The sequence below is a fragment of the Humulus lupulus genome, chromosome 9 (genome assembly GCF_963169125.1).
Source record: "Humulus lupulus chromosome 9, drHumLupu1.1, whole genome shotgun sequence".
Lineage (NCBI taxonomy): Eukaryota > Viridiplantae > Streptophyta > Magnoliopsida > Rosales > Cannabaceae > Humulus > Humulus lupulus.
Genome location: NC_084801.1, coordinates 18,052,615 through 18,067,722, shown reverse-complemented (window position 1 = coordinate 18,067,722; position 15,108 = coordinate 18,052,615). Strand labels below are relative to the sequence as shown.

The following is a 15,108-nucleotide window of genomic DNA, read 5'->3' as shown; positions in this document are numbered from 1 at the left end:
ATGTATTTGTTACATCAGATTGGATCGATATTGACACTTGATAGGATAAGTAAACATACCGTTATTATCTATTCTAGTCATATCATATAGTTGATCATAGGTCAATTCAATCTCAATTCTGAGTGATTAGTATTCTAACTGATTGTATTATTTGAGTTCTTTGACTTGTTCGTTACCAGTTTACCCTACGGACTAGCCCATACTTACATCTTGGGAACTCGGTAGTTTAATTGAGTGGGAGTGTTAATCATAGATATGAACATCTATAGCTTTTGATGAAGAAGTGAAAAGAGGGTTTCCCTTTAGTTTGGTTCAAGGTGCTAAATGATATAGATCTCATTTCAGTAATTAATATTAGTTTACTGAAATATCATTTACAATGAACTAAGTGTTTTAAGGATAAAATACAGTGAGGGGTAAAACGATATTTTAGTCACATCTCATTGTAGACCGTCTATAGAGGATTGAGTGACAATTATGGTTGTAACAATGGATAATTAATAACGTATCTATATTACTGATAGAGCGTTCTATAAATTCAAGAGTGTAATTCCGAGTCTTTAGTAAAGTCACGAGGAATTAATAAGTTAGTAAATTTTTTTGTTAGATTTATGATAACTTATTCGAGCTTGATTTTATAGGCCCATGGTCCCCACTGTACCTTGGATAAAATCATCTAGATAGTCTCAATTAATTGATTTAATTATCAAATAGAATTATCAAAGTTGACCAGGTCAATTTTGGATAGTTTCACAGAGTTATACAATTTAAAGAAGAAAAGAGAAATTATGACAGATTTATTAATTAAGATAAATTTGTATCTAAATTCATAAATGAGTTTAAATCAAGGTTCAAATTATAACTAATTAATTTGGTAAAGGATTTGAATCATTATTTAATTAATATAGAAAATAATACTCACCTTGATTTTAAGTCCAACGATGTTATAATTAAATGGGAAATTTCACGGGCCTAAAGCCCATGATAATTTCAACCTAGGGTTGTTATGCTATTATTTTATTGATTTTTTTAATTTAAGAAATGACTTAATTGAGCCTATAAAAGGAATGCTAAGTGAGAGTTGAAATCATATTTTAAAACACAAGTTTCTAAGAAGATCTACCTGGTTTTAGATTCTCTCTACTGCATAAGTCATTTTCTAAGCCTCAAGTTTTCTCTTCTATTTTTCTTCTCTCTGTATCTATCTCATGTGTTGAGAATTGTCCACCCTAGTCTAGGTGATTCTAAGGATACTTTGGAAGGCTGTGAAAAAAATTGAAGAACGGTTCAATTTCTTGGTAATATTCTGCGATAGAAAGGATATAAGGGTTAGAGAAACTGAATGAAGGACTCTATCATTCCACTGCATATAATGTAAGTGTTCTTATCCTTATTTCTGTTTGAATTCAATTTTAGAAACATGTTCTAGGTTGTCTCATATTAATGTATTTAATATAAGATCTACATGAAAATAAACAAGATCCTGTATAACTTTTCCCAACATATTAGTGCTCTTCATTTTCACACACTCAAAGTTTCCAACTCTTCTATTTTCGAAAATTGCTAAGCAAGATTTTACTCTCTTAAGCTCTTCCATTTTGCTCACAAACACTCCACCTAGCCAAAACCACAAAGAACCCTACTGGTGTTTGAATTCTTCTTCTTCCTTTCTCTTGTGTTCGAATTCTAGTGTCGTCACCATCACCATCATCATTTCCTCACTTGGCCGAGACATACCCTAGCCCAAGTCACCATTTTCTAGCCGAAACACTATACTATTTATCAAGCATCATAAAGTTCAAACCCTAGTTATTTCAAAGAAAGTCGTTGTTCTCTCTTTAACGCCCCTATTTGCCTATCTTCATTAAAATACTAATTTTAATAATAGCTCAAAAGATTTCATAACTTTGTCTGAAAACACAGTGAGACCTTATTGGAAATACATGCAGAGTTTGGATCCAATGTTCAAGACAAAAGAGAATTTGATGCAGCCTTAAAAATAAACAAATACATCCCAATGATAGATTAACATAAGAAAGACTCTAAGGCACTATGGCGTTTCAGATCGTTTCCTTGTTCATTGGCTCTCCGCAGCATACATACATACTTATGGAAAACTGACTCAGCTCACCATGCATGCCAAACAAGTCTATCTAGTGTCCACTTGCAAGGGGAAAAAGTAAGGGGGTGGGCTAAAAGACCAGTAAGGAAGTACAAACAATACATACAAGCATAAGTGACATATTTCATACATTCTTAACATACTTTTCTTATAGCAATCTCTATCAACCCAAGTCATAATCATAAACATGATACTATTTGCGACATAAGCATAATCGTACATCATAAGATTGTAATCATAACCATAAGATTATTTGCAACATGATGGCATTATAAGCGGATGAGCAGTCTACTACCACAATGGTGCAATATTTGAAGGCATGGTGAACCACTTCTCCAAGTGCCACTGACAGCTTGATCTGCCCCATCAGAATTAAACCTTCGCCCAAGAACCCGTAAAGTATTGAGGTGCATGGGGAAAGGTTTCTTATCGTCAACCCGATCCTTTTGAAGGTTGAATTGAATAGTATGTTCACGGAACTCCCGTTATCCACCGGGATCCGAGCTACCATTTTGTTGGAAATCTGGCTCTCGACAACAAACACATTGTGGTGGGGGAAGTTCACTCTCCGAGCATCATCCTTAGAGAAGGTGATGATCGGGTCTGTCATCCGAGGCATTTGTGCTGGAAGCTGGGCCAGCTCCAGCACTACATCATCATGATTTAGGGCCCGCCCATAACATTTATGCAAGCCCCTTGATGTGTCCCCCAGGTGGGGTCCTCCAGATATCGTCCCTACCCTTCCGTTCACTGGAGGAGGTCCATGGGTTGCCTGCTGCGGTGCTGCATGTACTTGGCCTAAGGCTTGAAGAGGCGCTACCTGTTGTGGAGCAGGCAAAGCCATGCCAGGAGCCTGAGCAAAGCGTGCTCCAGCCCTGGCGTACTGGTATTGATGTCATAACTTGATGAGATTCTCAATCTCATCTCAAAGTTATCTACACTCGTTGTTGTGGTGTCCAACGTCATTGTGGAACTTGCAGAACTTCGTGGTGTCCCTTCGCTCCCTGTCCCTCCGAATGGGTTGAGGTCTCCGGTAGTGGACTTGATGCTACATGGCAAGGATGATGTTTTCTCCAGAATCCACCAAGTCGGTGTACTCGGAATACTGAGGAGTGTACCTTTCCTCGGGAGTGCCAGTTCTCTTGGGCTTCTTGTTGGTAACTGGTTTACCATGTGCGTAGCAGAAAGCATGGAGTGGTGGGCCCAGAGATTTCAAAAAATATATATTTCAACATTCTTTAAAAAAAATCGGATCCATTAGTATGCAAAATATTAATCAAAGAGAAAGAAAAAGATGAAGATTTACCAGTTGTAGAACAATCAAGAATCATCGCTGTCTTTTAGTAACTCCAACGAACATCAAATCCAAAGCAGCATTGTGAATACTCAAACCAAGATCTTCCAAGATATATCCCTACACCTCAAGACGTGTGTGGGCACGTAGAGTAATGGTGGGCAATTTTTTGATTCACAATATGTTCTCAACTCATGAGATCTTGGAACATTAGGTCTGAGACAGTTTTCAGGGATAGGAAAATATTATGTTATATTATTCTCTCTCTATGAAAAGCTTAGAATTTTTCTCTCTATAATATTCTCTCACTTAAGTGTATCTTGAAACAATTTCTATCTAATAGATTTATAAAAGAATTAATTAAATTTAAAATTCAAAATTAAAATTATAAACCAATTATTAAATAAATAAAAGAAATATCAAGATCCAATCTTAAACCTTGTTACACGCCAACTACAGTGTGTGTTCAAACTACTTTCTTTTAATTATTATTTAATAATTATTTATTCAAAAATATAAAAACTTGACAACTTATCTTATCAGATTAATTAAAGAGTAAATATCATTTCATATTCAAATCCAATTTGAATTATTAGAATTATATTTTCACATTATTTTAAAAACATAAAACTAATTAATTCAAAATTAATTATCCTAATTATTTGTTTACCCAAAAAAGATTCACTTGATGATGTGGCAAGATTAGTACACACGTGGGATACGCATGATCGTTTAAATGGTTATGCTCTGGTCGACCATCGACCAGAAGAGAATTCGTACGGCAGAAGGCATATTTCGTAGGCGACCAGGACTAGTCGTAATATATCAGATATTTTCTAAAGATATTTGATCTTGCATTTATGTAATAATTATAATTTCGATTATTATTAAGATACGTTTGTATTAAATGTAATCAAGGCCCATAATTAGATCCTTGAGCCTATAAATAAGGCTCAAAGGGCTCATGAGAAGGATCTTTAGAGACTGAGAGAGAAAATCATTATTCTTACGCAATTATTTGTATCTATTACTAAGCTTGTGAAACTTGGTAAACCCTTGTTTTCCGGTCACAGGTTTTCATTACATTAATAAGAACACTAAGTGGACGTAGGTCATTACCATCACTTAGGGTCGAACCACTATAAATCCTTGTGTCATTTATCTTCTTGACTTGAATTCATCTAATTTATGTCGTTTTATTTGACTTTGTGTTGTTGACCGAATCGAGGGTCAACATTTTGGTGCTTTCATTGAGAGCTGAACTCAAGATCTCCAAGAAGAGAAAATGGCGAAAACAACTAGGAAAATGGATACACCTCTGAGAATGTGCCGAACAAACCTCCTCCACAAGGTGTAGCTGAGGATGAGCCATAGGTGGAATTGGAAGATGAAGAGATGGATGTTGAAACTTTAAGGACGACTTTGATTGTGTTGCAAGAAGAATTAGCTAATTTGAGAGCTAATCAAGAGAATGTGGCTGAAACAATGGTGTTGCAGCAGAGGGAGATTGATCGGCAACGCCAAAAGCTGAATGAGCGGCAGGCTGACATGGACCGCCGGCAAAGGGATGTCACTGCAGCCTTGGAGGCAGCCATTCAATTGGCACATGGACAACCTGCACCTGCCTCCCAACTAGATCAACCACCTAGTACTCACCCACAACAAAATTCACATTCAAAACTTCCCCAGCATCACCACAATCTGCCACAACCAATGCATCCCCAGAGGCTAGAGCAACCCCCTACTACTCAACAGGAGAGGCCTTTCCAGGATCCTGAGCAGCAACCACCCTCTCGCAATGGTCGAGAAAACACCCAGCAACAAAGGCAGAATAGGGTCGGACAACATCCTTGAATCCCTAAACGCCAGACAGTTGAGGAACAAAACCCTCTGAACAGAGGACAACGTCCTTCAAGGGGGTAGAAGGTAGGTGGAGTCAGGCTCTACGGTCAGGGGTCCCTCACGACATAACAATGCCAGGGGACCTACCGACCAACGCAGGCCTCCACCTATCTATCGGGACGTTCCAGCAGGGAGAGAGGGAAATAGTGCAAACAGCAGGTCGCACCATCATAGGTCACAATTTAGAGATGACCATGATTATAATGAGGCGGATTCTGGCAGGAAGAATGCTGGTCAGCGGCAAGAGGAGAGGGGTGAAAGACAGAACCCCCCGCCAATGGAGAACCGACCAATAGGCCAGAATGCTGGGGGGCAACCTAAACAACCCAATGTCTTTGACCGACTAGGTGTGAGCGAGCAAAGGCGTAGGGATGAAGATCTGAGGGATGTTCTCAATTATCGAAGGGAAAGGCACGACGAGTATTCTCCCCCAACACCAGTCACTCCAGCAGTACCAGATGTTGTACAGGCCCAGCTAGATGCTTTAAATCAGGTCGTCCAACAACTGGTTGGGAACCGGACATCCTATATAGAATTTGATCAGAGAAAGCGCACTCCATTTATGCAAAAAATCGATGTGGCAGAGACTCCAAGAAAATTTAAAATGTCGATCTTGCCCAAATTCACTAGATTAGAAGATCCTGTATCTCACGTTAACAAATTCGAGATATAGATGAACATCCAAAATGTGTCAGACGATGCTCGGTGCATAATTTTTCCGGCAACTTTATCCGAAACTGCTCAGGAGTGGTTTTTCAAATTCCCTTAAGCTAGTATAGTTTCTTGGCAAATGTTTGTAATGAAGTTTTATGGACAGTTCTATGCTGGTCAAGTACATCCAACCGAGGCCAATTAGCTGGTCGAAGTACGCCAGAAGGAAGGAGAGACCTTGAAGGGGTATATTCAATGATTCATGCGAGCAGTTGTTGGGGCCAAGACGGTTGGGGATGACGGAAAGATGATGGCTCTCACTACTGGGGTATGATGCCACTCATCCCTCTGGAATAGTTTACAAAAGAATGGAGTCAAGAGCACTCAGGAATTTCTGGACCGAGCAGCCATGTATATCAAGCTCGAGGAGGGCATTGCCAATGAAGGAAAGTCTCCTACAGACGACCAGGGCTAGAAAGAAGATCCCACCAAAGCCGCCAATGGATCTGGTAAAACCAATGGCAACGATACAAATAATGGGAAGAATGGGGGAAAAAGGGTGAACCACGAGCCGATAACGTCTGATAACAAGCGCCCGAAATAGAATAGATACGAGCTAAGGTTCACCAATTACACGACCCTAGTCAATAGCAGAGCAGAGGTGTACCAGGCCAGTCACACTATGGTTCCCTTTAGGCGATCAGCCCCAATCAGGAAAGATATCTCCAAGAGAGACACTACCAAGTTTTTTCGTTTTCATAACGATTATGGCCACGACACCAACGAGTGCAACCAGCTCAAGGATGAGATTGAGTTCCTTATCATACAAGGACATCTAAGAAGATATGTACGAGCGACAGGAGGTTATCAACAAGAGGCTCAAGGAGGCAACGAGCAGGCACCTTTACTCCAACACTCGCCTCCTTTACAGCGAGCTCCAGTCGCTGGTACATTGCTAACCATCTGCAGAGGACCACACATATCATGTGACAGTGGAAAAGCAAGAGAAAGGTATGCCAGAACCTTACGTCACGATCAGGATATTGAAATGTTGAACGTCAAGGAGCGAACTCCCAAAAAAGCTCGAATAGAGGAAGAATCAATAACTTTCTCCGTGCTAGACGCTCAGCATGTTCGATTTCCCCACTCAGATCCTCTGGTCGTGGATGTTCAGATCGCCAACATGATGGTCAAGCGAGTGTTGGTGGATACACGAAGCTTAGTCAACATTTTGTATAAATCTTCTCTAGAAATTATGAAATTTTTAGTGCAAGATTTTGAACCATGCAACCAAACCATTTATGGTTTTTCCGGAGAAGGGCTCGCACCGACTGGCTCGATCAAGCTTCCAGTCACAGCAAGGGCAGCACCTGCGGACAGGACATTACTCGCTACTTTCATAGTAGTTGATTGTCCTTTCGCATATAACGTTGTGATTGGAAGGCCTATTCTCGTCGATCTACGGGCAATGACCTCAGTATGGCATTTGGCCATGAAGTTTCAAACCGACGCAGGAATTGGATGCATATTGGGAAACCAGCGAGAAGCATGGGAATGTTATAAATCCTCGATCACAAAAGCAAAAAGAGGCAGATCGGGAGAAAAAGCCGAGAAAAGATTGCTAGTGACAAATGAAATACAAGCCCAATCAGGTGAACAGGTCACCAAATAGGGTGTTGCCCAAAGTGAGGATAGGGATTTAGATCCTCGCTTTGGGGATTTCGAAGAGAATGTTGGATCTGTGGAAGACCTCGAGGAGGTCCAATTAGAAGAACCATATCCGACCAAGGTTGTGAAAGTCGGTAAAAACTTAGAGACAACAACAAAAAACAAACTGGTGGAATTTTTGAAAGAGCACCAGGAGGTGTTTTCCTGGTCGCATAAAGATATGGTTGGGATAGACCCAACGGTGATCAGCCATGTCTTAAATATAGACAAAAACTTTCCACCTGTGCAACAAAAAAGAAGGCTGCTCGACAAAGACAGATCAAAGGCCCTAAAAGAAGAAGTCAAGAAGATGAAGGAAAATGGATTCATTAGGGTAGCATTTTATCCATCTTGGGTCTCTAATGTCGTACTGGTTCCCAAGCCGAATGGAAAGGGGAGGACGTGTGTGGATTCACAGACCTTAATAAAGCTTGTCCGAAGGATTGTTTCCCACTTCCAAGAATCGACCAGCTGGTCGATGCTACATCAGGGCATGAAATTTTATCGTTCATGGATGCATACTCTGGATACAATCAAATCAGTATGCATCCACCTGATGAGGATCACACTAGCTTTCGAACAGATACGGGACTTTACTATTATAAAGTAATGCCATTCGGTTTGAAAAATGCTGGTGCGACTTACTAGTGACTGGTCAACCATATGTTCAAAGAGCTTATCGGCGTTAACATGGAAGTATATGTCCATGACATGCTGGTTAAGTCAAAGAAGATCGAAGAACACATCAAAGACCTACAAGAATGCTTCAACATCTTGAACAAATATCAGATGAAGTTGAACCCTCTCAAGTGTTCCTTTGGTGTTGGATCAGGAAATTTTTTGGGATTCATAGTAAACTCACGAGGAATCGAAGCTAATCCCGAAAAGATTCAAGCACTGATCGAGATGCAGTCTCTTGCCAAGATTAAAGATGTTCAAAGCCTAACTGGAAGGATTGCCGCCCTGAGTAGATTCATATCCAAGTCAATGGACAAGTGTACTCCATTTTTTAATCTACTCATGGGCAACAAGAAGTTTGATTGGACAGAATAGTGCGAGCAGGCCTTTCAGGCGTTAAAATCCCACATGTCACAACCACCAATCTTGTCCAAGCCAGTCGAAAAAGAAACTGTGTTCGTCTACTTGGCAGTCACAGAGTATACTGCTAGTGCTGTTTTAAGCAAAGAAGAAGACAACATTCAGAAAGCAGTATATTATGTAAGCAAGAGGTTAGTGGGAGCAGAATTGCGGTATCCACCCATTGAAAAGTTGGCCTATTGCTTAATTCTAGCCTCTAGAAAGCTGCGACCCTACTTTCAAGCTCACCCCATCGTGGTACTCACCGACCAACCATTACGGCAAGTCTTGTAGAAACTAGAAGTCGTTGGTCGGTTATTAAAATGGGTAGTTGAACTAGGGTCGTTCGACATTTCCCATTCTCCACGAGCAGCTGTGAAAGGACAAGCTCTAACAGATTTCGTCGCAGAATTCACCAGAATCCCAGTTAGCAAACCGATGGAAGAAAATGAAAGTCAAAATCAAAGTCCTTCTTGGAAGTTGTTTGTAGACGGCTCTTCCAATGAACACAATGTAGGATCAGGTTTGATCCTAATCACACCCGAAGGACATCGGTTCCATTGTGCAATCAGATTCAACTTTACAGCGTCCAACAATGAAGCCGAGTACAAAGCTCTGCTCGTAGGATTAAGACTAGCTAAGGACATGGATATAAAGTCACTAGAAATATATAGCGATTCCCAACTAGTAGTTAATCAAATTATGGGAAAGTATCAAGCTAGGGGTCTCAGGGAGGCTGCTTATTTGAATAAAGCAAAAGACTTATTGTCACAATTCGAACAATTTACTCTCCAACAAGTGCCTCGCGATCAGAATTCAAATGTTGATGCCTTGACCAAGTTAGCAAGTGCGAAATATGCCGACGCCCTAAGCATAGTACCAGTTGAACATTTGTTGGCACCGAGCATTCAAGTACAAGAACCTCGCTAGTGATTCAAGCAACAGACACATGGATGACGCCCATCGTCGAATACCTCGAGTAGGGATTGCTACCAGCAGAAAGAAACAAGGCGAGGATGCTTCAGAGACAATCTATCACATTATTGTCAAGGCAATGGCAGTATCCCATATTTTGATTTGTTGATTATTTGAGTTTGGGAACAAATGGAATTTGAGTAGCTTAATTTTATAAAGCCAAGTTTTAAGTGTTTTTTGCTTCCTATTATTAAGTTCATTTATGTATAGAGACTATTTACTTCATTTAGATTTGATGAATTAGATTTTTGGACATGATTATTGTTTACCTTGTATGATAACTTTCTAAATGTGTGAATATGTTATTGGTCAGTGGCGTTATTCATATTTGTTAGTTTTAGAAGTTAGCAGGTGTGATAAGTTATTATATACGATTGCTACTAAAAGATATTACAATACATATACATATATTAAAAAATTTATGTAGCAGCAAATTTTAATGGGATAGTAAATTTATATTTTTTCCATTCTATTTACTCGTATCTCTTCTGAAAAAAGGGAAGGAATATTGAGAGAGATTATATGCTTTTGTATCATAATTATAAGATTCAATTCAAATTGTACCAAAACTTCACACATATAATAATATATTTAATATTATCCAGAAGAATAATTATTTGAATTTAAATTTATATTCATATACAAAAAGATATTTTTTTTATAAAATATCTTTAATCTTAAAAAAAAGTCTGCAAAAATAGAAATGAACATATTATTATAAATAAAAAAATTAATATCTTATTTAAATTTAAAATAATAATAATAGTAAATTAATTAACCACAAATAAGCAAATAAAAAATAAAATGGTTATATCAATTTTATTATTTGTTATATTTTTTATTCATTTTAAATAATAATAGCAATTAAATAAAATATAAATATATTAGAACTCGCAATAGCTTCCACACCATTGGAGATGGTGGAAAATATTTCGATTAATGATGATACATAATCTATTTGAAGATTTATCGATTAACTTGTACTTACTAATTTGTAAAAACTTTGATGTCTCTTTTTTTCTAACCACCTCCAACAATCTCAATATTACCCACACACCATAAACATCTGATAACATCTAAAACATGATAGAAAAATAAAATGAAGATGTTTGAATATAAAGATCAATAATTTAAAATAAAAATTTTAAATATTAACAAACATTAATAATTGAATAAATACTCAAACTTTAAAGATTAACAAACATTAATAATTGAATAAATACTCGAGAGGATTCTGTTATCATTAACACGTAAATCATTCAAATTTGGAGATATGAATTGGAATTCATTGAAAATTGAAATTGAAATAATTTAGAGAGAATAAGAGAAAAAAATTAGAGTAGAGGAAAATATGAGATTAATAGAGAATGTTTAGAATATATATAGATTCACAAAGAGATATTTATCTATATTTAAATAATAATATCTTATAAATATCTCATTTAAATTTAAAAAATTACATTTATTATTATTATAATCTATAAAATGAATAAAAAAATTAGATTAAAGGATAAAATAGATAAAGTAGTTTGAAGAGTTTTTAGAGTGCCACATCATCTCTTGGTGCTCTCCTTTATATCTCTTCTATATAAAAAATGTGTAGATAACGGAAATTCTTGGTTTTAACGATTTTTTATTTTTTTCCGTTAACTTTAACGGAATATTTTTATATTTAACAGAATATTATAATATTTAACAGTAGATTGTAAACATGATTTAAATTTAAATAAAATTAAATAAATAAATAATTAAACAAATTAAAATATGATACTTTTGAGATATTTTTTAATGATAATTATTTAAAAATAATAAAATCATAAGTTTTATAACTTAAATAAAATTTATAAATTAAACTTAAACTTAAACTTCATGTGTTAGAATAATATCATATTAAACATATAATATAATATAATCTACTATCAACTAGCAGCGGTTAGATTAAATGAAATATAGGCATATGAACAATTCTATACATATAGGCGGAATTGATATATAGATTGTGTTGGGAAACTTTTACAGGATCTTTATTTATTTTCATGTAGATCTAATATTAAAAAAATTAATATGAGATAACCTAGAACATGTTTCTAAAATTGAATTCAAAGAGAAACAATGATAAGAATACTTATAGTATACGCAGCGGAATAAATGAGTATTTCCTTCAGTTTCTCTAACCCTTGTATCATTTCTGTCGCAGAGTATTATCGAGAAACTGAACCGATCTTCTATTATCTTCACAGTCTTCCAAACTATCCTTAGAATCACCTAGACTAGAGTGGACAATTCTCAACACATGAGATAGATATAGAGAGAAGAAGAGAAAAGAATAATAAGAAGCTTAGAAAATGACTTGTGTTTAGAGAGAATCTAAAACTATCAGAAAACTAGTGATTAAACTTATGTTTTGACTTCTCTCTAAGCACTCATTTTATAACTCAATTAGGTCATTTATTTAATTAAAAAATCAATAAAATAATAGCCAATTAACAGTCCTAGGTCGAAATTATCATGGGCGTTAGGCCCATGAAATTTTCTATTTGATTATAAGTCTATTGGACTTAAAATCAAAGCATGTATTATTTTCTATTGATTTTAATTAATTAAATAATTATTTAAATCATTTATCAAATTAATTATTTATAATTTGAACCTTGATTTAAACTTATTTATTAATTTAGATGTCAATTTATCTTAATTAATAAATCTGTCATAATTTCTCTTTTCTTCTCTAAATTACATAACTCTGTGAAACTATCCAAAATTGACCTGGTCAACTTTGATAATTTTAATTGATAATTAAATCAATTAATTGAGACTATCTAGATGATTTTATCTAAGGTACAATGGGGACCATGGGCCTATGAAATCAAACACCATTAAGTTATCATAAATCTAACAAATAAATTTACTAACTTATTAATTCCTCGTGACTCACTAAAGACTCGGAATTGCACTCTTGAATTCATAGAACGTTCTATAAAAAAAATATAGATACGCTATTAATTATCCATTGTTACAACCATAATTGTCACTCAATCCTCTATAGATGGTCTACAATGAGATGGGACTAAAATACCATTTTACCCATCATTGTATTTTTATCCTTAAAACACTTAGTTCCTTGTAAATAATATTTCAGTAAACTAATTTAATCACTGAAATGAGATCTCTATCATTTAACACCTTGAACCAAACTAAAAGGAAATCATCGTTTCACTTCTTCATCAGAAGCTATAGATGTTCATATCTATGATTAACACTCCCACTCAATTATACTACTGAGTTCCCAAGATGTAAGTATGGGCTATTCCATAAGGTAAGCTGGTAACAAACAAGTCAAAGAACTCAAATAATACAATCAGTTAGAATACTAACCACCCAGAATTGAGATTGAATTGACATATGGTCAACTATATGATATGACTAGAATAGATAATAACGGTATGTTTACTTATCATATCAACTGTCAATATCAGTCTTGTCCGATGTAACAAATACATCCGATCTTATTTACTTTTCTAATGTTCTGGAAAGAACATAACACTACAATGTGTAAGTAGATCATATCGTAGATTGACAAGTCAGTGTAAATCCTGTGCACTGACTAATCTTAGAACTAACTTATTTTTGAACATATAATCATATTTATATTCCACTGTGATTACGTCACTATAAATACTATTATCCAAAAAACAAGCATGGATGACATGGCAAACATTTAGTACATGTGGCTAACATCTGGCAGAATTCGGGCTCAACCATCGACCAGGAAGACATCTACTGTCACGTCGTTCGATCTCTTCATACGACCAGCCTGGTCGTATGCATGTTATACGTGGAAAAGATCCTATGCAGTTATGATAGTATCCGAAATTATCTCCCATGATTTCCTGAGTATCCGATTATTTAGGAAATAATATCTGTAACAAATTAATGTAAATCCTCCTTGAACCTGTAAATAGAGAAGGAGGGCTCAAGGGAAAGGGAGCTTCTTCTTATTTTTTGCTTTCTAATCACTAGAGATTAGAGTTATCTTATTTGATATATTGTCTTGTTCTTCAGAGGTTGGTGAAATTCATTGAACCCTAGTTCTTTGATCACTCCTTTGAATCCTATATCAATAACAATTCAAGTGGACGTAGGTTATTACCAGATTCTGGGGCCGAACCACTATAAACTCTTGTGTCCTTTATTATTTCGTCATCACATTCTTTCCAACGTGTTTGTCCACATCAAGCAAATTTGACTCCGTGTCAGTTGGCTAAAATCAGGGTCAACATTCTGGTGCTTTCATTGAGAGCTTGATACATTATCGTTGAAAGATCAATGGCAAAAACTACCAAGAAAACTGGACAGGCGGCCGGCGCTGCACCATCTCACCCGCCTCATCCTCCTCCAAACGTGGCTGAGGATGAGCCACATTTGGAATTTGATGAGGAAGAAATGGACTCCGAAACGCTGAAGAATACCCTAGGGGTATTGCAGGAGGAACTGGCCAATCTGAGGGCCGGCCATGAAAGTGCTGCCGAAATCATGGCGCGGCAGCAACAAGACATTGAACGGCAGCGCCTGGAGCTGAGTGAAAGACAGGCGGAGATGGACCGTCACCAGAGGGAGGCCATGGCAGCCCTCGAAGCAGCCCTACAACTGGCTAGGAATCAGGCTGCGCCTGCCTCGCAGCCTGATAACCCTGCGAATGGGCAACCCCACCAGGGTCCGAATCCTAGCCCGCCTATCCAGCCCTCGAGCCCACAAAGGCCCGAGCATCCACCGGCACCTTAGGATGATGTCCCGCAGATGAACCCTGAGGCACAACCTCTATCACAAGTTGGTCGCAGCAATCCCCCGCAGCAGAGGCAGAATAGGGCCGGGCAGCCGCCTCGCAGTCCTAGACGCCACATGGGCGACGAGCCAAACCCTCCGAGCAGAGGACAGCGTCCACCTGGTAACAGGAGGAACTCAAAGTTAGGCTCTGCGGTCCGAGGCCCCCCACGGTGATAATGCACGGGGACCTACCGACCAACGCAGGCCACCCTCTAACGCTCAAGAGGTTCTAGCCCGGGAAGGCAACAGAGGGAACAGTCGATCCCACCATAGCCAATCGAGATTCAGAGATGGCCATGGTTATAACGAGGCCGACTCAGGCAGAAGAAATGTCGGTCGGAGGAATGAAGAAAGAGGTGGAGGCAGAAGCCAGCCACCTAGGGATGACCAACCCGACAGACGAGACGCTGGGAGGCAGCCCAGGCAAAATAATGTCTTCAACCGGCTCGAAGCTAGCGAGCAGCGGAGGAGAGACGAGGATTTGAGAGATGTACTCAACGATCACCGCGAGCGACACGACAAGTACGTCCCCCCAGCACCTGAGGCCACGGCGATT

General features: G+C 37.7%; 1 protein-coding gene across 1 annotated transcript; it reads left to right on the top strand.

Moving 5' to 3' along the window:
• Positions 1 to 4,901: 4,901 nt before the first annotated feature.
• LOC133799481 (glutenin, low molecular weight subunit-like) lies at positions 4,902 to 5,270 on the top strand. Its single transcript, XM_062237495.1, has one exon. It carries the CDS (start codon positions 4,902 to 4,904, stop codon positions 5,268 to 5,270), a length of 369 nt encoding a protein of 122 aa, XP_062093479.1.
• Positions 5,271 to 15,108: the final 9,838 nt, after the last annotated feature.

Bases quoted from the DNA above. Each gene is read 5' to 3' on its own strand.
- LOC133799481 (XM_062237495.1), top strand. From the start codon at position 4,902: ATGGTGTTGCAGCAGAGGGAGATTGATCGGCAACGCCAAAAGCTGAAT.